The sequence below is a fragment of the Gossypium arboreum genome, chromosome 8, assembly GCF_025698485.1.
Source record: "Gossypium arboreum isolate Shixiya-1 chromosome 8, ASM2569848v2, whole genome shotgun sequence".
Lineage (NCBI taxonomy): Eukaryota > Viridiplantae > Streptophyta > Magnoliopsida > Malvales > Malvaceae > Gossypium > Gossypium arboreum.
In genome coordinates this window covers 24071126-24092645 of record NC_069077.1, presented here as the reverse complement: position 1 = coordinate 24092645, position 21520 = coordinate 24071126, and the positions used below count along the sequence as shown (strand labels likewise).

Sequence of the window (21520 nt, the reverse complement as noted above, 5' to 3'; positions counted from 1 at the left end):
TTTGCGACTTTAATTATTTTTATCGCACAATTTTTTCAGTATTTATGAAGAACCTTCGAAGATCGTTAATTATGACCTTTAACAATAATTTTGAAAGTTAACATAGCTGGGGGTGTTAATCCACGAGCTGTTTTATACTTAAGAAAATTTTGAAAGATAACAAACTGAGAGTTTTGCTATTGTTAACTGTCTTGGAGGTTACGACTCTTCGTCTGCGAACCTTAATATTATAGCTAGGAGATTTGCTCTTGCTAAGTATTTTGGAGGTTACGGCTCTTTGCCTGCGAACCTTAATGTTACAATTGGGAGCTTTGCTCTCACTAATTATTTTGAAGGTTGTAGCTCTTCGCTTGCGAACCTTAATACGATAGTTGGAGCTTTGCTCTCGCTAACTGTTTGGAGGTTGCGGCTCTTCGCCTGCAAACCTTAATATTACAGCTGGGAGCTTTGCTCTCACTAATTGTTTTGGAGGTTGCGGCTCTTCACCTACAAACCTTAATGTTACAATTGGGAGCTTTGCTCTCGCTAACTATTTTGGAGGTTGCGGCTCCTTGCCTACGAACCTTAATATCACACGAACATTGTTGGGGAAATTTTTTCATTCATAGGGTAAGGAGTTATACATAGTATTTTTTGATATGTCAGGTATTCTAAGTTCACGCTACAACTGTGCCTTCTATTCTTGCTAGTTTATACGCTTCGTAACTTATTTTTTTTCTATCACTTTATATGACCCTTCTCATTTTAGGGTCATTTTTCCTCGTTAAGAAGTAGGTAAGCTCTCAGTATTTCTTAAGACAAGGTCGTCCACTTGAAACTGTTTGTTTCTGACCTTGGAATTATAGTAGTGAGCTACCTGTTGGGCACACGTTGTGCTTCTAACTTCAGTTGCGTCTCCAAGTTCATCAATCAGGTTGAGGTTGAGTCTGAGAGCCTCGTGATTAGTTTCTTCATTGAAGTGTTATATTCTATGCGACCTTAGACCAACTTTTGTAGGGATTACAGCTTCCACACCGTAGACCAGAGAGAAAGTTGTTTCTAATGTTACAGTGTGGACTGTAGTTCACAGAGCCCATAAAATTCTCGATAACTCTTTTAACCAAGAGTTTTTAGCCTCGCCCGTTTTTTTCTTGAGGGCCGTTAGAATTTTTTTGTTTATTGCTTCCATTTATTTGTTGGTTTGTGGCATTTTTATTGAGCTTTAAGGCAAAACTATTTGGAGGTCAGTATAGAATATTTTGAATTTTCCCTAAAATTATATGCCATGGTCCATGATGATCGTACGAGGTATCTTGAAGACTCCATTTGTTTTTATGTGATGGTTGCCCAGCTTCTGTTTCAATTCATTTGGTGAAGTAGTCTACAGCCATTACTATGAATTTTTTTGTGTTATGGCTACAGGGAACAGACCAAGGATATCAACCCTCAAGTTGCGAATGGCCATGAACCTGTCATGACTTAGAGGGGCTCCGCTGGTTGTTGCTGGACTTTGGCATTCCTCTGGCAGGAATAGCACGTATGAACTAACTTGTGGCCATTCTCATAGACTTCAGGCCAATAATCTACCTCCTAAGTGATCGCCACAAATTCCTTCATAGATTTCTCTCATAACATAATCTTCTTCAGATGGCAATAAACACCGCAATAGTGGATGCGAAAACCCTTTTCTATACAGTACACCCTCCAAAAGAGTGCATCTATTAATCGTAAGATAAAACATACTGTCTTAATTCATCACATAATAAGCTTGCAGCATTCAAATATGCAATTCATATATTAGGAGTTTAGCAAATATTTATGGTTTGTGATGATAGCATACCTCGCAACCTTGCAAGGTAATTTTGTAAGTTCTTTCATATCTTGGTTGTCTTGCTTGCTTTAGAGTGTACAGATTATTGGTGTCATCCAGGTCTTCTCCTGAGCCATGCAAAGTACTTAAGGTGCGTCACAACTTGAGGTTTCCCTATGCCCTAGCAGGATTTTTCCTCTTTGTTCGATGATGATAGAGAATGCTAATTTCAACAAAGCATCAGCACGTGTGTTGTCATTTCTCGGAAGATGCTTAATTTGGGCTCTGTTGAATCCTTTGAATAGCTGAGTTGCCATTTTATAATATTTTTTCAGCACTGCTTCATTCACGTCGTATTCTCCATTCATCTACTTTGCCACAAATTGTGAATTTATGTGGACAATTAGATCATTTGCTCCTAGTTGGCATGCTAATTGCAATCTTGATACCAATGCCTCATACTTAGTAAGTTATTCGAGGTTTGCAACCTAAATGACAATCCATACTGCCATTAGTTGCCATTGGGGTCGATTATCAGTATTCCTACCCCTGATCCTATTTTGGTTGCGGAACCATCAACGTAAACTAGCTAACATTTTGGATTTTCAGTTGCTTGTGTACTTTCTGATGAGTGGTTAGTTATTAAACGACTTTCAACAAATGAAAGAGCAATTATAGTATAAAATGTGAAACATGTGATGCCTCATCATAAAATATAACTCATTGAATCATTAGCATGTCATGCTTTGTTATAAATGCAATAGATCAAGTTGTTAACATTCATCAAAGTTCACATAGTTTACAATTTTTACAAGGCATATATTATCTAGAATATCAAATCTTAACCCACACTACCTACAGCTTCGACAGTTCTTCCAAAGAAATACTTTACTATGAAATCAGCCAGCACTTGTCCTTTTATTGTAGTTCACGGGGTGAAGTCAATTTCATATTTAGCGAGCTCAATACTCCATTTTGTTACATTTCCTGAAGTATCTGCCTTAGATAGTGTAACAACCTGATTTAGACCCTAGTCAGAATAGTGGGTTTGGGACCACAATCCAACATTGAAAAATTTATTTTATTATTATTTTAATATTTACAGTATGATATTAGAATTGTGTGAAAATTTCATGAAGAAATTTTACCGTTTAAATGGTTAATTCGGTAAAAAGAACTAAATCGCGTAAAGCGTAAAAGTTGCATGCTATTAGTTAAAGGTGTTAATTGGCCTTGGATTTTTAATATGATGGCCTTAATTGGTAAATAGCCCATTTATGAGATATTGGAGGTTAGTGGAGTGGCATTTGGTGTATTTATTAATGTTTTTAAAGGGTAAAAAAGGTAAATAGGTTATTAAAGTTAGAAATAAATAAAATAAAAGCTAAAATCATGTTATATTCTTTCATCTTCCACCGCATGCAAAGAAAAGAAACAGCCATGAAAGCATTTGAGGGTTCGGCCCTTGTTTTTTTAAATTGAGGTATGTTTCGAGCTGGGTTTTTAATGATTTTTATATTTTTGTGATCGTTGCTTCGTGTTCTAGCTAGCCCGTACTCTAATTTTTGTATTTTTTGATAAATTTGTGAGTTTCCATTGATGAATATTCATGTTTTTTTGATGATTGATGATGAAATGTGGAAGTTAGATGATAGTTTTACATATTTTACAAAGTGATTTTAAGTAAAAATGCAAATTACGGGCTAATTTGTGAAATTATGAAATTATGTGGTTAAAAGTATGAATAAAGTGAAAAGTATGGGCTGATTTGAGATTGGGTAAAATTCGGCCAAGCATGGCTGTGGTCAAATTTTGATTATTTTTGTGTTTCGTGAAATAGGGACTAAATTGCGAAAAATGTGAAATGTCAGGGGCAAAAGTGTAATTACCCTATTTATGTGTTTTTGGATGAATTTGAGTAAATATGTTATTAAATAAGTTAAATTTTTATTGAATTAGATTAAGAAATGATGAAATCGGTTTTGGATCGGAAAAAGTGAAAAATTATCGAATAGTCGTTTCGGTTCGTTCGTGTTAGTACGAGGTAAGTTCATAAGTAAATAATTATTGTTAAATTAAAATATATGTGCATTATATGTGCTGAATTGAGTTGCAAAGAAATATAATTGTGAAGTTGAAATATGTAAAATGTGAATTGAATTTGAGGCACTGAGTGTGCGATAAATGAAATAGCTACGGCTATTAAAATGGCACTGAGTGTGCAAGATTATAACAACATTGGTTAAGAAAAGGGCACTATGTGTGTGATACCGATGTAAGTTCGGTTTAATGTATTGGCACTAAGTGTACGATACAATTATAGCTTCGACTAATTAATTGGCACTAAGTGTGCGATACAATTATAGTTTCAGCTAATTAATTGGCACTAAGTGTGCGAGTTCGTTGAATGTTCAAGGACGATCGAATGAATTAGTGTTTCAAGCATTGGAGTGATAAATGTGATAGATAAGAACATAATGGTACATGTATTTACGGAACCTATGTGGTTGATGATATTAAGTATGAAGTAGATGAAAAATTATGTAAATGAATGATGAAATGAGTTGGATTTGATAGCATTATTAATGCTATTTAAAAGATTATAGATGTGGAATAAAAGTAAGACATGGCTTTGATGTATGAATGCTTGGTTCAAAAACTTGGACAGATAATGAAATCAAAATGGTTTAGTTGGCTATATGAGTCATGTATGTAAATTTGGTTTAGGTGAATAAGAAAATTATGGATTTTCGAGTTTGGAAGTGTTTATAAAGAAGTTGGTATAACTTTATGTATGATTTGTAATAAATGACCATGGTTTGGTCGGCGATGAAATGAATATGTGTGAGTTTGATTTATATGAATGAGCTAACAGTTGTTAGTCGAGTTTGAAAGTGGGGGTATACATTCATTATTAAATAAGTTAAGTGAATTATTTAATGTGGTTTCATGAATTTAAGAGTACAATGAAGGTATATTTGATTGAGATTTGTTAATTTTGGTTTAGCGATATTGGTCTATAAATATCATTGAAATGATTTAATTGCTTATGACTTACTAAGATTTCAAAGCTTACTCTGTGTATTATCTTATGTCTATAGAGTTTCAGAGACTTGCTCGGGTTGAAAGTTGGAGTAGACATCATCACACTATTCGATTATCGCTTCGGTAAATAAAAGCTTTAAGTTTTGGTAATGTGGCATGTATAGGCTAGTTTTGAGATGGTTCATTTTGACTTGTGTATTTATATGTAGCCATACGAAAATAGCTTGCTAAAGATGTTAATGTTTGTGTATATTTGGGCATGATATGAGTTCATTTTGGGAAGTATGTTTTATGGTATGTATGTATGGTATAATCTTGGTATAAGATTGATATGGTAATTTGATATGTTGATCATGTATGAGTAAATGAATTTGGCATGTGATATTGGTATGTTTTGGTATAGAAAGTGAACATGAAATTGATTGATGATATTATGGATTGATTGATACATGTTTGGAGTTGAACTTGACTGAAAATGTAGTATATTGATGCTTGAATGATGCTTGTAGGGAAGACTTAAATTGAGTGGCAAATTGGCTTTTCAAATGGCCTATTTTTGTCTATACGGGCAGAGATACAGGCGTGTGTCTCAGCCGTGTACGGCACACAGTCATGTTACACGGCCATGTGTCCCCTCGGGTAGTCCTACAATTTAAAGTCAGTCTTAAGCACGGGCTTGATACACAGACGTGTAGTCAATCGTGTGACTTAAGTCAATTTCGACCACGGCCAAGGCATACGAGCGTGTCTTGTGGCCGTGTAGACAAGTCAGTATGTATGCCCTGTTTCACCACGGCTTAGACACATAGACGTGTCTAATGCCGTGTGAGGCACACAGCCTATTCACACGGGCGTATGACCTTCGAAGAGTTGAAAATTTTTCTAAGTTCAAAAACTTTTATATGTTACTAATTTGGTTCTAAATACCTTGTATGCTCGATTTAAATTCATATTGAATATAAATGACTTATAATTATTGAAATTAGATGATATTTGGTTTATGACAGTTCTGATCTGAGTTATAAGTCCGGTAATGCCCTTTAACCTATTCGGACGATAGTTACGGGTTAGGGGTCTTACAGATAGTACTTCTTTCATAGGCTGATTGGTGACCACAAGAACTGGATGAGCTTGAAAGTAAGGTCGTAATTTGCAAGCTACAACAACCAGAACATAGATGCAATCTTCTATTTTTAGTACATTAGTTCGCCATCTTGGAGTACTTAGCTAACATAGTATACCGGGAACTGGTGGACACTTTCTGACTTAACCAATATGACTGCAGTTGTCTCTTCTGAGGTAACTAAGTATAGGTATAGTGTATCTCTTATCTGAGGCGATTTCAATAGTAAAGGGGAGTGAGGTATAGTTGTAGTTACTCGAAGGCTGCTTGGCACTCTTCTGTCCATGAGAAAGAGGTTATTAAAGTTTTGAATAATGGGAGGCACTTGTCTGCCATCCTCGAGATAAATCTGTTCAGTGCTACTACTATTCTCGTAAGACATTGTATATCTTTTATTATCTGCGGAAGGGATATTTCCATGATTTCTTGGATTTTCTCTAGGTTTACCTCTATTCCCTTTTCTGAAATCATAAAGCCTAAGAACCTACCAGCTCGCACCCTAAAAGTAAACTTCATCGGATTCAATTTCATGCCATGAGTTCTTAGGATTGGGAATGTTTCTTATAAGATTCGCACATGCTCGCTCATGAACGTGCTTTTCAATAACATATGTATGTTCATGATTGCCCTATGGGCCCTAAATCTTCCCAAGAACATTTGACCTAACTGTGAGAAGTTTCAGATCGAACCTTGTAGAAGGGAGAAGTACCAGTCTTTGGCACTTTCTTTGAGTGTTGTGGAAAAAGCTTTACACTTCACTGTGTCCGATGCTCCTAGCATGTTCATATAGTCGTTGTACTGCATCAGATGAGCTCAAAGGTCTTTTCTTCCCTTGAACATATCTTTCGGGACACTGAAGTTGCGTAATAAGCCTATTGCCACGATTTTAGTGGCCAGTGAGTTATTAGAACAGAATAACCAGTCCATGTCTTGTGATTCAGTATGTAACATTTGCATGTCCCTCCTCAGCTCATCCATCTTGCTTCACCATTATTTCGCTGGGGCTTTGTCCTATGTGTTTACATTGCCCCGGGGATTGGAGTTATCAATATGCATATTTCTTTGCAACTCTTTGTTCTGTTTCAACAACTCTTACTAGAAGGCTTGTTACTCTATGAATTGTGCCTCCTGAAAGACCATCTATTCCCTCATGAGCCTTACTTGCTCCTAGATGGCAGGAACTGTTGGGGGTGCCTCTTAGATGAGAGGAAATGGCGGCCCTTGGCTGGTAGAAAGGTTCAAATCCAAAGGTATGGAGGTTTCTTGATAAACTGCATTATCAAAATTTTTCGGTCTGTTAGCGAACTAACTGACGAATAAGTTTGTTTCGTCATGCTAAGTACCGGAACCAAACGCTCTGGCCTGTCTTAATAATGAATTGATAAGGGGATTTTCATTCGGGTGAGTCATTTGTTTCTAGAAATGAAAAAACTTAATCAAATTCGAAAAAATCTGATGATCAGAAATCTGTCTAAGTTTACCGCACCAATTGTTGAGTAATATTTTTCTTATGTCTTGATAGGAATGTTGGAGTATTTATATATACGGTTATAAGTATTATTACAGCTCATAGCAGGGCTTCACTACCTTGTCTTGATTCTATTTTGATAGCATGTTAATTTGCATGACATTTTGTGTTTAATTCGATTTATTTTTTGGATTGATCCTTGATAAATTAGTGTTTTTATGTTTTAATCTTGTTAGGGATGCAATTGAGATGCTAAAAGACAAAAACGAGCAGAAAATGACCAAATTAAAACACAATCAATGAAATGAGGCCGAATAAAAAATGTGGAGAAAGCCAATGACTCATCAGATTTTTTTTGACTTTGTAAAAGCCAAAAATAGAAAAAAGAATCTTATTTTATTTTTATTTAATTTTATGTTAAAGTGATTAAGGCCAAAATTAGTAAATTCTATGTATATAAATAGGGCCTTAATACACTTAGGAAAGACACATCTAATTCTGCATTCTGATTTCAATTTGGAATTGAATAGAATTATTTTCTTTTTTCTTTCGAATTGGACGTGAATATCTTGTTGTTTCCATTGACATTGCTTTGTTCTTTCAAAATTGGTCTAATTGCTTTCCAAGTACCTTTCTTTCCCATTATTCACCATCATCATCAAATCACATTTCAAAATCTATAAAGCATGAATAATTTCATGCTTCACTAAATTCCATCTTAGTTTTAGGCTGGTGTTCTCTCCGGTTGGAAATCGTGAGATACTTATTCGTGCTAAAAATTCTTCTAATCGGTATTCACATTTTTCATAAGTATCGGGATTGACAACTCATCCTTTAAAGTTAACTCGATTTCAAGTTAAAAAGTGCATGTTAGGTTGGAGTCGTGTTTGCTGACAGTTGGAGAAACAAGTTGGTTGTGCTGTATTCAGATCTCCGAGAACAAATCAAGGAAAAAGTGATCGGGTTTAAACGACCCACGCGAATGAGACCGTTAATTCGAGTTGGGTTCTTTAGAGCGTAAGGCTGCCGGAATCTTGAATCGGGAACATATGTATCCCGATAAGATAATCGGTAATGGTTGGTTTGCAGCTACGAGAGGAAGAATTGGTGGTTAAGACGTTCTTAACTGCTATAACCAGCTTATCGTTTGGAGGAGAAGATTAATTTTTGAGGATCGATTCTTAATCCGGAATCTACTAAGTCTACGGTTAAGGCTTATTATCTCTGTTTACAAAAACCCAAATTTATTTCCCGATTTAAATTTATTTCCAATATTAATTATTTATTTATTTACGCTAATTCGATTATTTACTTTCTAAACATTTTCAAAACTCCCTGATTTATTTGTTTATTTTTTTGTGCAAGTCCGTTTGGAGTCGTGGGCACGACTTTTGACACGACAAAAATTTTGGTTACAAGTTAAACACGAAAGTTGATTATAACATCTAATTCCTGTGGACTCGACCCTACTACCACTCTTTACTACTATTTAGAGTTATTTTGTAGGAATTATTTTTGGTGGTTTCGACGCCCATCATATTTCCTCTGGTACTGACATTCTTTGCGAACCCCAGGTTTGGGCACGTATCTACTGAGTACGCGATCTTTTCTGCTTTTTGGACTGGCGCTCTGGGCAAACTTCATACTTACTGGACACAAGTCTGGATGGCCTACGACGTACGTGGCCCTTTCAGTGAGTCCTTTGGGCGTATGCGAAGTGAGACTGCCATCTTCCCTAGGTTCCTGCGAGCTGGGTTTGCAACTTTGCCTTGCGAGCTGGATCCGCGGACTAATGTTACGAGCTTCCGCAAGGTTCTCGTTAGGTGGGTCTATAGCCTTGTCTTGAAAGCTGGTTCACCTTATTATTTACTCGTGGTCGGGTCGTGGATTGGAGGCTCGGATTCTTTCTAGAACCCGAGCCTCAAGTTATTGACGTATAACATTTATAGATGTCAATAAAAAGATGAAATTAATTAGAAATTATTTAATAAAAAAGTAATAGAAAATTAAAGCACGATATTCCGAGTCAAAGTAAAAAATTAAAAACCCCAACCAATTTAATTCTGAATCCGCATCGCAAATTATTATTTATGATTGTTTTATTCGTCAATTGAACGGCGGCGGTAGTACATAGATGCCATATGTGCCGCAAATGTCGCCAAAGGTAAAATTACAGCTGCACCCTTCCTAGTATGCACCAAATAAACAGCCAAAAGCATACTTACTTTTCTTCTTCTATAAAAAAAAGTTAAAATTTGTTGTTACTCTTTCTATTTTAATATTTAAAAAGCTAGGTTTTTAATTTTTTTTAATTTAAAAATTTCGGCCTAATTATTAATAATATTGATATTTTCCGTCAAAATTTACTAAATTGATAAATTTGACAGAAAATTCAATAATGATGATGAGTATAGGGACTAAATTAATAATATTAATTTTTTTTAACTTTTCATGTAGAGGGACTAAATCTCAAAATTAATACAAGTATAGGGACTAATAGCACAATTTACCCCCGAAAAATGAAAATTTAATAGACACGCATGCGACAGGTTAGAAGTCAGAACTGAAACAGCGTGATCTTATCCTCCACGTTCCCATTTTTCTTTTCTGATTGTTTGCTTAAACCCTAGACCCAGATTTCTACGAACCAAATATGTATGCTCAAAACAATTGATAACGACGCCGATTTACCTTTAAACATTGCCAAACCGACAGTAACAAGTAATTGCTTCGTGTAATTCAAGGTTGAATTCAATCCTATTAAAAGTCAACAAACAAAATAAAATACCAATTTAATGTATGCTTTATTTTATATTTTCAACATGTGTGATCCACATGGCAGCTAGCTTGCTTGATGTAAAAGGTATAAGATGTGATTGAAAGGAAAAAATGATGATGGAATAGAAAATAAGTGGGCATTGTTGTAAAAGAATGGTTTCGTTGATGTAAAGCATGGACAAATTGCTCCGATAGGTCAGAAAATCGAAATGGAAGTTCCTTTTTAGTATGGAAATAAAGTCACGTGAGTGAATGGGCTTTCACAATTGTACAGTGTACTCCAAACGCCAACTAACTTAACTTAGAGATGGAGGACCACTGAGGCACGTTTCATGCGCATCATCTCCCAAGACCCTACTAATACAATAAGAACTGACACTCACAGGTGCTTTTGGTTTTGGAGTAGAACCAAGGAAACCTCTAGCGTAAACCACATTTCATTACATCATTAGCCTCAACAAACCACCTTTAACATTATGATTCTAAATATCCCAACCCCCCAAAATGAATATAATAATCATAATAAACAAATAAAAACAATGCTTTACACACTGTTCAAATTGGCAAAAAGGCAAACTCAGATGATTAAAACCCACAAACACAAGCAAGACCATAAAAAGTAAACCCCCCCCCCCCAAAAAAAAAAAAAGAAAAAATATATATATGTTCATAATCTAATCGAGCCAGCGAGTCACCCCATCATCCTCCCCTATAGCCGCCAGAATCTCTATGCGTATATCCAAAACCGCCTGCCATTCAATCAAATTAAAATGAGACAAGATAATAGAGCAATGGAAACAAAGGGGAACAAAATCTATAGAGAGAAATGCCTGTACCGAAGATTAAGGTCAGACTATACTATATAGTCCGACATAATAGGGAACTTACTGAAGGATTTCTGCAATTGACCAGCCTACATTCCTCCAAAGGACCTTGCAATGTCCAACTCTCCCAAACATCGAAGCTGTGACTAGCAAATACAAATTCCATTCTTCTGTTGATCTGCCATCACAGCACAAAACAGTGAGTCATCAAAAAGCATAAACTTGATAAAAAATTAGAACAAATGAGAGGGGAGGGGGAGGGGGGGAAGACTTTCTCACTAGTCACTACACCAACTGCTCTAGCAGCATTCTTATTCAGTTCCTCCACAATACAAGAATTTTTTTTTTAATAAATTGCAACTGAAATCTGTTACTTGACCTAATGATATGGCAATTTCAATGTATTTAAAGTAAACGTCAGAATTGTCTTTTGGGGCCAAAAACAAGACCACCATCATTTCTAGGCTAATGATGTCATAGGACTTGCATTATTCTTAAGAGTAACTACTCCTACTCCTCGTAAGAAGTAACAAAAGTAGAGGAACAACTCAGAGAGAAACCCTGTTTCAGTTTTAGAGAATATGTTAACCAACTACAGCAGAATAAATTAGAGAATTCATAGTTAGGTTTACTGAGAGAAAAAGCAATCCTTTGACGAACAATGTAATAATTAGTAAAGTTACCTGCAGCAATTTCCCACCAGCAGCACAAGATCGTAGACCAATTGTCTCCTGAAAAATATGCATAAAAAATTTCAGCTACGCTGGCCCAAAGGCTCAGAACTGTAGTTAATTAATTCAAAATACATCCATCATAGTAATTTTAAGTAAAGGCAGAAAGTAAGGACCAATTGCAAATGTCACAAGTTCCTGCCAACAAACCTTGTTTCTGTAGACAACAAGGAACTGTGCTGCAGGATCTTTTTTGGTTACATTAGACATGGTGTCTAGGAACCAACCACCACCTTCAACTCTTTGTCTGGACACGTGGAGTGCAGGACGATCTCTTGCATACAAAGCTATAATATATCCATCTTTCAGACTATCACCAGACACTTCACTTAGCTTCTTGCTAGTTTTAAGAAGCTGGTCAGAAGTTGACACTTGCATTAATTCTATAGGGGTTTTCCTACTTCTTGAGCCTTCTGGAGACTGAGAACCAGAACTTAGTGCTTGATCAGTGCCACTCATAGCAGTGTCATCTTCTCTTTGTGAAGTACTTTCTTTTTCTAATATCAAGGGCTCATCTGATTTTTGTAGGGTTTTTTGACGGGCCTGCCTCTTTTTGGCCTTTTTACCCAATCTGCTGCGTCTCCCCTCTGATTTGGCAGCAATGTTATGAGGTAAACCAGGACTTGGGCTCTGATTAGACTGCTTAGATTGATTGGAATCCTTTTTAAGGGAGCTTTCAGGACTTTGTTGAATCTCATTGATCAACTGTTCAGCACTAGATCCCTGCAAAGCACTTTCTTTGTCTTGTATTCTAAATTGTCCTTTTTCATCAACTATTTCACTTTCTTCCTCATCCTCATCAGAGATGGCATCCTTTGGAATGACCCCATCAAAGAAAAATGATTGCAACATAGAGATAGCCTTCTCCCTTATCTCCATCCATGCTTCTTCACTATAATCTGCACTTCGTGGAAGTATCAGTACATTGGGCATCTCCTTCACCTGAAGCAAAGATGTTATCATAATTTGATTAGCGACTACCTTCCTAAGGAAACAGCATACCACAGCAACACTTGAATTCATAGCCTAAGATATGTTTCATACCCATGCTTCCATCCACTGCGGCCCTTCAGCTCCATCCAGAGCACACCCAGCTAAGGTGCCATCAATGAGAAGTTGTTTTAATGCACAATCATCCAAGAGCTGGCTGCTGCCAGTGTTCACAAGAAAAGCCCCTGAATGAAACAACCCCAAAGGGGAACAAATTTAGACAAAAGAAAGGGATGAAATAAAAAATAAAGAAAATGAAATAGAGATCTCAAAATATGAAGCAAATGTACCAGGTTTTACATGCTGCAAACATTCAGAATTTATAATCTGAACAGTTTCATTCGTCAAAGCACAATGAAGCGATATAAGGTCACTTGCAGCTAGTAAATCGTTAAGAGTATCCATTCTGCGGGCAGCTGGCGGAAACCTTATAGAAGATCTTCTTACTTTTCCATTTTCCTGAAAACATGAATCAGAGGAGATTTATTCCAACATAAAAATGTGAAGATCATTTTCTTTTAAATACATTTAACAAATACCAGTTAATTTTTTTAAAATTTAGCCAATAACATGATAAGAGAAAGACTATAACTTTAAGATCCTTAGATCCATCTCAAAATGAGTATAGCAAATTAGCAATTCAGCTATATTATGCTAAACTCTTCCACAGTTGAACAAAAATTTGCTTAAACTTTTCAAATGGTGTGCATTTTAAGTTCTACTCCTAATGAGAAATTCTATACTACTTTCCAGAAGTACCCAGACAAAGTAGATAAAAGAATAGAGATTTAGTTTTTCCTAAATTCCAAAAACATGCAAGCACAAAATTGCTAGGATTCGACAAGAATTTGCTAAATTAATTTGTTTCACCTAGTTATCAAAATTTAATTGATTAATAGCAAATGATAATCTCAACAATGAAGCAGATTCTAGTTGTTAAAAATCCAATTGGTGAAGAAATAAAGACGTAAACTTTCTGGAATTTGTTTCCTTTACCTCCACAACATCAAAATAAAGCACACTCATTCTGAAGGCTAAGCTACGGGATGCCAGAGACCGGGCCGACGCAGATCTGCCAACTATTCCCAACACTAGACCTCGGCACCGCCTCATTCCCCTGCAAAGCGGCTGAACCGAGCCAAGCCAGCCGGAAGCCGAAAGTGCGTGGCGGGAGAGCAAGTGCGTCCGACGGAGCAAGCCAAGAAACAGCGCCATGACAGTGTCAGCGATCTCCTCCGCTCGCGAGACATCGACATGGACAAGGCGTAGTCCAAGGTCAGCGGCTAAGGCAGAGTCGACGGCGCGGTCAGAGGAGCCGAGACAGAGGATGAGCTGGTAAGGACGGAGGCGACGCTGGGCAGCTCGAGGGAGGTAGGCAAGAGAGTGAAGGAGGACAGCCGCGGCGGCCTCGATCTTCCCATCGGCTAAGCGGCTAAGAGGGACGTGCTCGAAGAGCGAGACGCCGGCCAATGATTCTTGTTCGAGGACGCAATCTTCAACGCAGTTGAGGGAAACGACCAAAGGGAGAGGCGTAGGGTTGTTACGGCGAGGCATCGTGGCAGAGGATCTGAGCCCAGACGACGTCGTTGGGATGAATGTATTCATCCTCGGATCCCACGCTATTGTTTCCAATGAATCACTGAGCAAGGGAGTGGGGCAGTAAAAGTATTTCTCGGGTGGTGGTTAATTGAGGTTAGGGTTTATGGGTGTAAATTTAGGCATTTGCAGGGGCTAAATATCAAATGATGGAGATTGTAAGGTCGACTGAAAACGCATCTCGTATCTGATTGAAAAAGATCTCATCTTGGCATTGTTTAGAATTTCAAAAATCCCAGTTTTGTCCCAGTTTTTGGCGATTAGCGAGAGGCCCTTTTCCATGTACGTAGGGAACAGAATATGCGTATAAAGGGCATGAGCAGTCTTTTAAGAAAGATCAAATCAAACTTCCCAAAAAACCTTCATTCAAATTTACTTAAAACTGAACACTTTTTGTTCTCTCATCCAGGATACAACTATAATACATTACAAATTGAAAACAACTCGCGGCTTTTGTAACTAATGAATTGGAATGATAGATATATACATATACACTCTCACATTACACCTACTGTTGAACAACTCTATATGGCAGCACATTCTTCTTATTTGTCCTTCATCTTTAGTCTTCTTTTTCTATATAAACAAGTATGTTCGCAGTTCACGGTCAAGGTAAGGGATGCTTTAGAAACTTCTATCCACTTTCTATAACAACCTACCAGGCCTATAAGTTTGAGGTGCTATCTTGAGCTTTTGGATAGTTTTTGGCCTGCAACACTGATATCTTCCAGGCTGCCACAAAAATCCTGAATTTCTTTTTCCATTCAACTTCTTCATAATTAAAAGAGGACATCGTCACACTGCAAAGTGATGGGATCTATCTTAGAAAAACCTTCTCCTAAAGTTCCGGGTAGTTGCTTGATATGATCGCATTAGCAGTCCAACTCCAATTCCAACCCCAAGGCACATCCCAAGGCCAATTCCAACCCCAACTCTAACACCAGCATTAAACCATGAAAGCTGACCATCCTCGCCAGCATACACGTCTTCAGAGTAGTAGCCGTGTCCGATTTTTCCATCAAACTCATAATCTTCAAGTCCGGATTCAGTAATCTACATGGTAAAAAAAAGAACAGCATGTGAGGACAAGAAATCCAATTCTGGACAAATTGAGAAGTATGAAAAGCCCAAAGAAGTTTCTAAGAATCTGCCAAAACACTTGATGAACACATTTCAGTATCCCCATTATTATTTTGAAGCTTATTGTTATAGTAAAGGTACAAACTTATAATGCACCTATGATAAACAGAAAAAGGAACATCAAAGCAACAGTCACCCTACATTTTAAGACCTTGCTATGTTGTTCATTGTCATAACAGGCAGCTGTTGTTGTTATGCTCCCAGAACTTGAAAAAAATTACATTTCCCCCAAAAGAACCTCAAAGTTGAATCTAGGAGACGAATTGAAAAAGTTTACTAAGAACGGCTGATGAATACCCTAAACCACTCAGCGTGCTTAACAAGCAGAAAACAATCTGTGGCAAGGACTGGGAGTTACAAATGAAGAATCCAATATCATTATACCGACCGAAGCAGACAACAGAATGCTTTTATAACGAAACAGGTAAAGCAACAACATTGTATACGCCTACTCTCTAAGAACAGAATAAACCTCCCATCATGTATAGACAACAAAAAGGCAGCAACATTTCAATTTCAACTCAGCATACTTATAAATAAAAGCAATAACAGTATTCATATGCTAATGCCATAAAGTAACATCTTAAACTCTGTTATAAGATTCTAAAAGCAATCAAGGGTTCTCACGCAATAATGCCAATTCCCTTAACATGATGGAATCTAAATCTACATTATTAATTTATGATCAGTTACAATGCCAATTTTACCTGCAAATTCCGGTGTCTAATCAATCCATTACTACCCTTGTTATTCCCTTTGCCAATCTCTTCATCCTCAGGAATCGCATCCAATGTCGAACTAAGCCTCGACCCATTTTTCCTCCAACGACTCACTGTTATCGTCTTCGTCAATATCACAGGCACACCCGCGGAACACCCCGCAATGTAAACTTCAATGCCCGGCGCTGAAACCCCCTTTTTCCGTTGGAAAAACGAAGAATTCCCAGGCTCCTTAAGCGCTGCCGCCATATAACAATCCATGCTCCATTCCCCTTCCATCCTTTCCAAAGAGCCACACAACATCATCTTTTCATTCTCGTACACCTCGAATTCAAACCCTCCGGTGACGCGAACGCTATCGGTGCTCAAATAAGTGACCTCCGACGACTCCCGGTCGAGACGGTCGCGGCGGAGCGTGAACGAAGCGGAATCGGAAGCCGGGACACGAGAGCCGTTGACTTCGAGGGAGAAACCGATTTCGCGGCGGAGGTAGCAGAGGGTGAGGTGGTCCGGCGCGCTATCGATTACGCAGGGCGCTATCCGAACGTAAAAGAGACGGATTTCAAGCCATACGGAGGAATTGTTTATGATACTGTAGGGATTCGAGGCTTTCGGGATTGAAATTTGCAAGGGATCAAGCTGTTGAAGATCCATGTGTTAAGAAAACTGCAGGGTCAACAACGAAACTAGGTATCGTTAGAGAAAACAATAAAATTAGGGTTTCTGGAAGATTAGGAATGATGGGCATAAATAAACAATCATGATAAAAAGCGATTCCATGGTTCTTTTGAAAAAAAAAGGAGAGATTGGCTGTAAATTTTAGTAAATTTTTAAGTGATGGCAATTGGCCAATGGGTAAAACAACAGATAGACCGTGTCAAAACGAAACCCCCACCTGAAACTGGAAGAAGATGGAAAAGGGCAATCGTTAAAACCGAATGAATAACTATAAAAGACACAGTGGAGTGTGGATATGTTGGCATAATCAACGCCATGGCCCAATCATTGATTTCTTAAGCCCTCGAAGTCGGTGGTTAGTGGCTCCTTCCAGCCATCAATTTGTTGGGCTTTTGCTTTTATGGAATCAAGCCCTGAACATAAATTTATTAAGGCCTCGTTGGGATGAATGGCAAGATTCAATGTTGAGGGAACCGAATGTAAAGGTGAATATAACATATGGTACTCAAATTTGATTTTAATGTTTAATTTTATCCCTGAGTTTGATTTTAATATTTAATTTGGCATCTAGACTTAATGACATCACATGACCCAATGAATATTTGACATTTGTGCTTTAGTAAAAAATATATATATACTTAATTTTGGATAAAAAAGAAACTCAAGTATCAAATTGAATATTGAAGCCAAATTTAAGTACTTAACTAGGACAAAAATACTCAAGCATCAAATGGGAAAAGATTAGCTACCAAACTGAATATTGAAATCAAAATCAAGTATCAAATTGAGACAAAAAAATTCATGTCTTAAACTGAATATTAGAGACAAACTCAAATACCAAATAATATATTAACTCGAATGAAAATATTAGATCAAAATGTGTGATGTAGATATATAAATATAAAATAATTGTATGGTGATAAGACTATTAGAAGGAGACAGGGGAATAAGGTGATTCATTTAAAAAACGGGTGTGGGAAGTGGATTGATAGTAGGGTTACGAGACATTACCAGTCAGTACAGCCCAATTCTGGTCATTAATTAAAATAAATATTCACACACATCCTAGTTTTAAGATGTCGTCCCTTTAATGGGCCCTTGCGGTCCAATATGAACAGTAAATTCAATTCGGGACTAATTTAGAATCACTACGGATTTTTAGTAAATTTCAAAATTCATACTACATACCGTTGCCAACCATAATTTACTCATTTCATCAATACTTCTACAACCTAAATGACTCTCATTAAACATCCTGGGTACATGTCACTATCAATACTCAACATACTTTACCTTAATGAATTCGGGATCATGCTGGGATGCTGATTCAACGTACTATCTTTACTTAACCTGCGCACGGAAACAAACCGTACGCTGAGTATGGTATACTCAGTGGTATTTCTATAATCCGAACAATTTATAATATAACAAATACTTAAGATCATAATAACAATTACAATTATTCAATTATTTATTCATAGATAAATTTCAACTACCTACAATATAAATTTTATACAAATCATATAATAAACACAATAACATAATTGTTCAATTCTTAATTAAATCCATTATTATTTACTCCATTCTTTCACTTACTATTCGGTATAGCTTTCCTTAATTTATTCACAATTCAATATCATTAAACTATATTCAACTATACACTTATCAATCATATTCCATTTTAATTCATTTCAATAACAATCAATTTCATTTATATCATATCAGCTTACTATCCCTGATAGCTTTCACTATAAACATACGATTCATATATCTCAAATCACATTTCAATTCATCAAGTGACATCATATATCATCAATTCGAACTTCAATCATTTCATGAACCTTTGGTTCATATTTTCAATTTCATATAAATTTTCAATTCTCAATTCAATTTCTCGTTTCATTTCAATAGCTTGATCAATCAAATTTATTCGATTTATCTTTTACTTATTTACCCCTATTAACAAACCCGGACTTTGACGGATACACGAATTCCAACCCAAACACACCAGTACGGCACATTGTGCCTAAAACGGTACATAGTACCTGATCAGAGTACGACACATAAAGTGCCTAAAACGACACACGAGGTGCCTGAAATATGACACATAAAGTGCCTGATCGGTAAAGCCGGCAAATCCCGTACACTTCCAGATCCTATGGCATGCCAATTATATCCAACTCAGCCCGACTAGTTAATAGGGTATTTCATTCACTTTCTCAATTTAATAATTCTTTCATCAATATACCATTCTGATAATCACATATATTCACCCATTTTCACAATTCATACAATTTCATTCAATTCAATAATATATTTCAATTATTCACATTAATTCATAATTCAATACAATTCAATTCACTTTTCAATATCAAATATTCAAATATCACAATCTCATATATTCATATCAATTTCCTCATATTTCCAATCAATATATTTTTCAATATAACATTCATTCAATATTAAAATTTCTACATAAATCATGTATATTATATAATTCAATCAATATAAATTCAATCAAAATAATTTCAATCACTATAAATTCAATAAATTCATCGCATACCAAAATCAATCCATTCCAATTGTAAAACATCATAATTCTAACACTAATAATTGCCATATGTATATAAATATAACAAATAATAACTAAGTTCGGATTATAGAAATACAAACCGTAATTTTCGAGCTAACTCCCGTTGACTTTGTCTTGTCCTTTCTTAGCCGAGATTTCCGGTACCACATTGACTACGAAATTAATACAATTCATAATCATTAATACATTACTAATTCATATCTTGAGTTACAGAATTCTAAATTAAGATCCGCTAATTTTTCCTGAAACTAGACTCACAAATCTTATTACAATAAAATTTTCAGAATTTTTGGTTTAGCCATTAAATACAGTTTATTCTTTAAATTCACCCCTATTCTGCTGTCTGACAGTTTCGTCCCTTCTTCACTAAAAATTAATTATCTCACAGTACAGAACTCGGATAATATTCCCGTTGATTTCTCCTGAAAATAGACTCATTATGAATTCTAAACAAATAACTTTAAGCCTCTAATTATTTTTCTTAAATTTTTGGTGATTTTCCAAAGTCAGAACAGGGAAACCCGAATTCATTCTGACCTTATCTCACAAAATTCATTATATCTCATAATTTACAACTCAATTGCTTATACCGTTTCTTCTATAAGAAACTAGACTCAATAAGCTTTAATTCCATATTTTATTCATTCTCTAATTCAATTTCTACAATTTTTGGTGATTTTTCAAACTTAGACTACTGCTGCTGTCCAAAATAGTCTTAGTACAAAATATTGATTTACTTTAATTTCAATTTAATCCTAACTAAATTCACTTACTTTTCTATCTTAATTCATACTTTATTTCTACTCAATTTTTAACCAAACTTAGACATAATTATCTATTTTTCATCATAAAACCATAATTTTGAAATTCTTTCAATTTAGTCCTTAAAGCATAAAACTTATGAATCACTTTACAATTCAATCCTTATATCATTTCTAACTTGAATTTCTATCAATTTAGCCATTAATTCATCATTTTATTTAACATGGACAATATCTAGAAATCTAATAACTTTCAAAATATCAACTTAATTTCATCAAAACTTTGTTCTAAAACTTCTAAAACATCAAAATTAAGTAAAAAGGGCTTGATTGACTTACCTATTAAAGCTTAAAGCTTCAAACCTTCAATTTTCCCTTTTCTCCCCTTCTTTCTTTCTTTTTCTCCCCTGCTCTCTGTTTCGTTCCATTCTGTTTCTATTTCCTTTCATTTGCTTCTTTAGTTTATATATATAATATAATATAATATAATATAATATAATATAATTAAAACATAAAATATCTTTATTATATAATAATATAATAATAAAATAATATACTAAACATAAAAAAATCTTAGATTTTCTTCACGGTAGACCGCCTCAATTTATACTTTTGTATAATTTCCTTTTAGTCCTTTTTATTTTCTTTTAATCTATAATTTAACTTTTACCCTTATTTAATTTAGTCTTTTTTCTTAATTAATCTTAATTAAATTAAATTCACTTAATTAAATTAAATTCACTTAATTTAATTTGTAAATATTTTAATAAATATTTACTGAATCTATTTTTCAGAAACGGAGACCCAAAAATACACTTTTTTGGTAACGGTAAAATTCGGGTCATTACAGAAGAAGTCTATAACTGTTGAACAAAATGAGGATCTTGTCAAAATGGTGACTATTGATGAGATTAAAAATGTTGTGTTTCAGTTGAGAGGGTTGAAAGCCCCAGGGCCCGATGGATATTGTGGGTTTTTTTTTTTATCAAAAATTTTGGTCTGATGAAGGAGGATGTTGTGAAGTATGTGCAAAGTTTCTTTTCATAATGGGTAAATGTTGAAGGAAATGAAAAAGACTGAGATTGTGCTTATTCCAAAGGTGAAAAGGCTTGAGTTGGTATCTCAATTTAGGTCTATAAGTCTTTCTAATTTTGTTATAAATAATCTCAAGAATGGTGGTTAACAAATTGAGATCATTGATGGGAGGATTGGTTACATGCAACCAAAGTGATTTTATTGAGGGTAGGATGGCTTGAGACAATGTTGTGATTGTTGGTAAGGTTTT

The 21520-nt window shown here is 35.6% G+C and overlaps 1 protein-coding gene and 1 long non-coding RNA gene across 3 annotated transcripts; both read right to left on the bottom strand.

The window, feature by feature from the left end:
• Positions 1–10399: 10399 nt before the first annotated feature.
• On the bottom strand, positions 10400–17209 carry LOC108469773 (C-terminal binding protein AN). 2 transcript variants are annotated; one of them, XM_017770800.2, is made up of 9 exons: positions 16192–17175; positions 15177–15397; positions 13745–14354; positions 13039–13207; positions 12803–12933; positions 11909–12700; positions 11711–11758; positions 11092–11205; positions 10400–10952 (listed from the first exon to the last, which is right to left on the bottom strand). In XM_017770800.2, the coding sequence occupies exons 1-9, from the start codon at positions 16855–16857 to the stop codon at positions 10878–10880; spliced, it is 2826 nt and encodes a 941-aa protein (XP_017626289.1). In that variant the 5' UTR covers positions 16858–17175; the 3' UTR covers positions 10400–10877. The 2 variants fall into 2 exon arrangements, with proteins under 2 accessions (XP_017626289.1, XP_017626288.1); XM_017770799.2 differs by lacking the exons at positions 10400–10952; positions 11092–11205; positions 11711–11758; ... (2 more) ...; positions 13039–13207; positions 13745–14354 and having other exon boundaries at positions 14670–15397; positions 16192–16869; positions 17099–17209.
• Positions 17210–17850: 641 nt separating this feature from the next.
• LOC128296353 (uncharacterized) lies at positions 17851–20694 on the bottom strand. Its single transcript, XR_008286937.1, has 3 exons — positions 20575–20694; positions 19555–19626; positions 17851–18231 (listed from the first exon to the last, which is right to left on the bottom strand). It is a non-coding gene; the product is annotated as an uncharacterized LOC128296353 (long non-coding RNA).
• Positions 20695–21520: the final 826 nt, after the last annotated feature.

Bases quoted from the DNA above. Each gene is read 5' to 3' on its own strand.
- LOC108469773 (XM_017770800.2), bottom strand. From the start codon at position 16,857: ATGGATCTTCAACAGCTTGATCCCTTGCAAATTTCAATCCCGAAAGCC. The intron at 15,398-16,191 runs GTAAAATTGGCA...TTTACCATGTAG, and splicing joins TTAGACACCGGAATTTGCAG to ATTACTGAATCCGGACTTGA. The intron at 11,206-11,710 runs GTAACTTTACTA...CTGTGATGGCAG, and splicing joins CTGGTGGGAAATTGCTGCAG to ATCAACAGAAGAATGGAATT.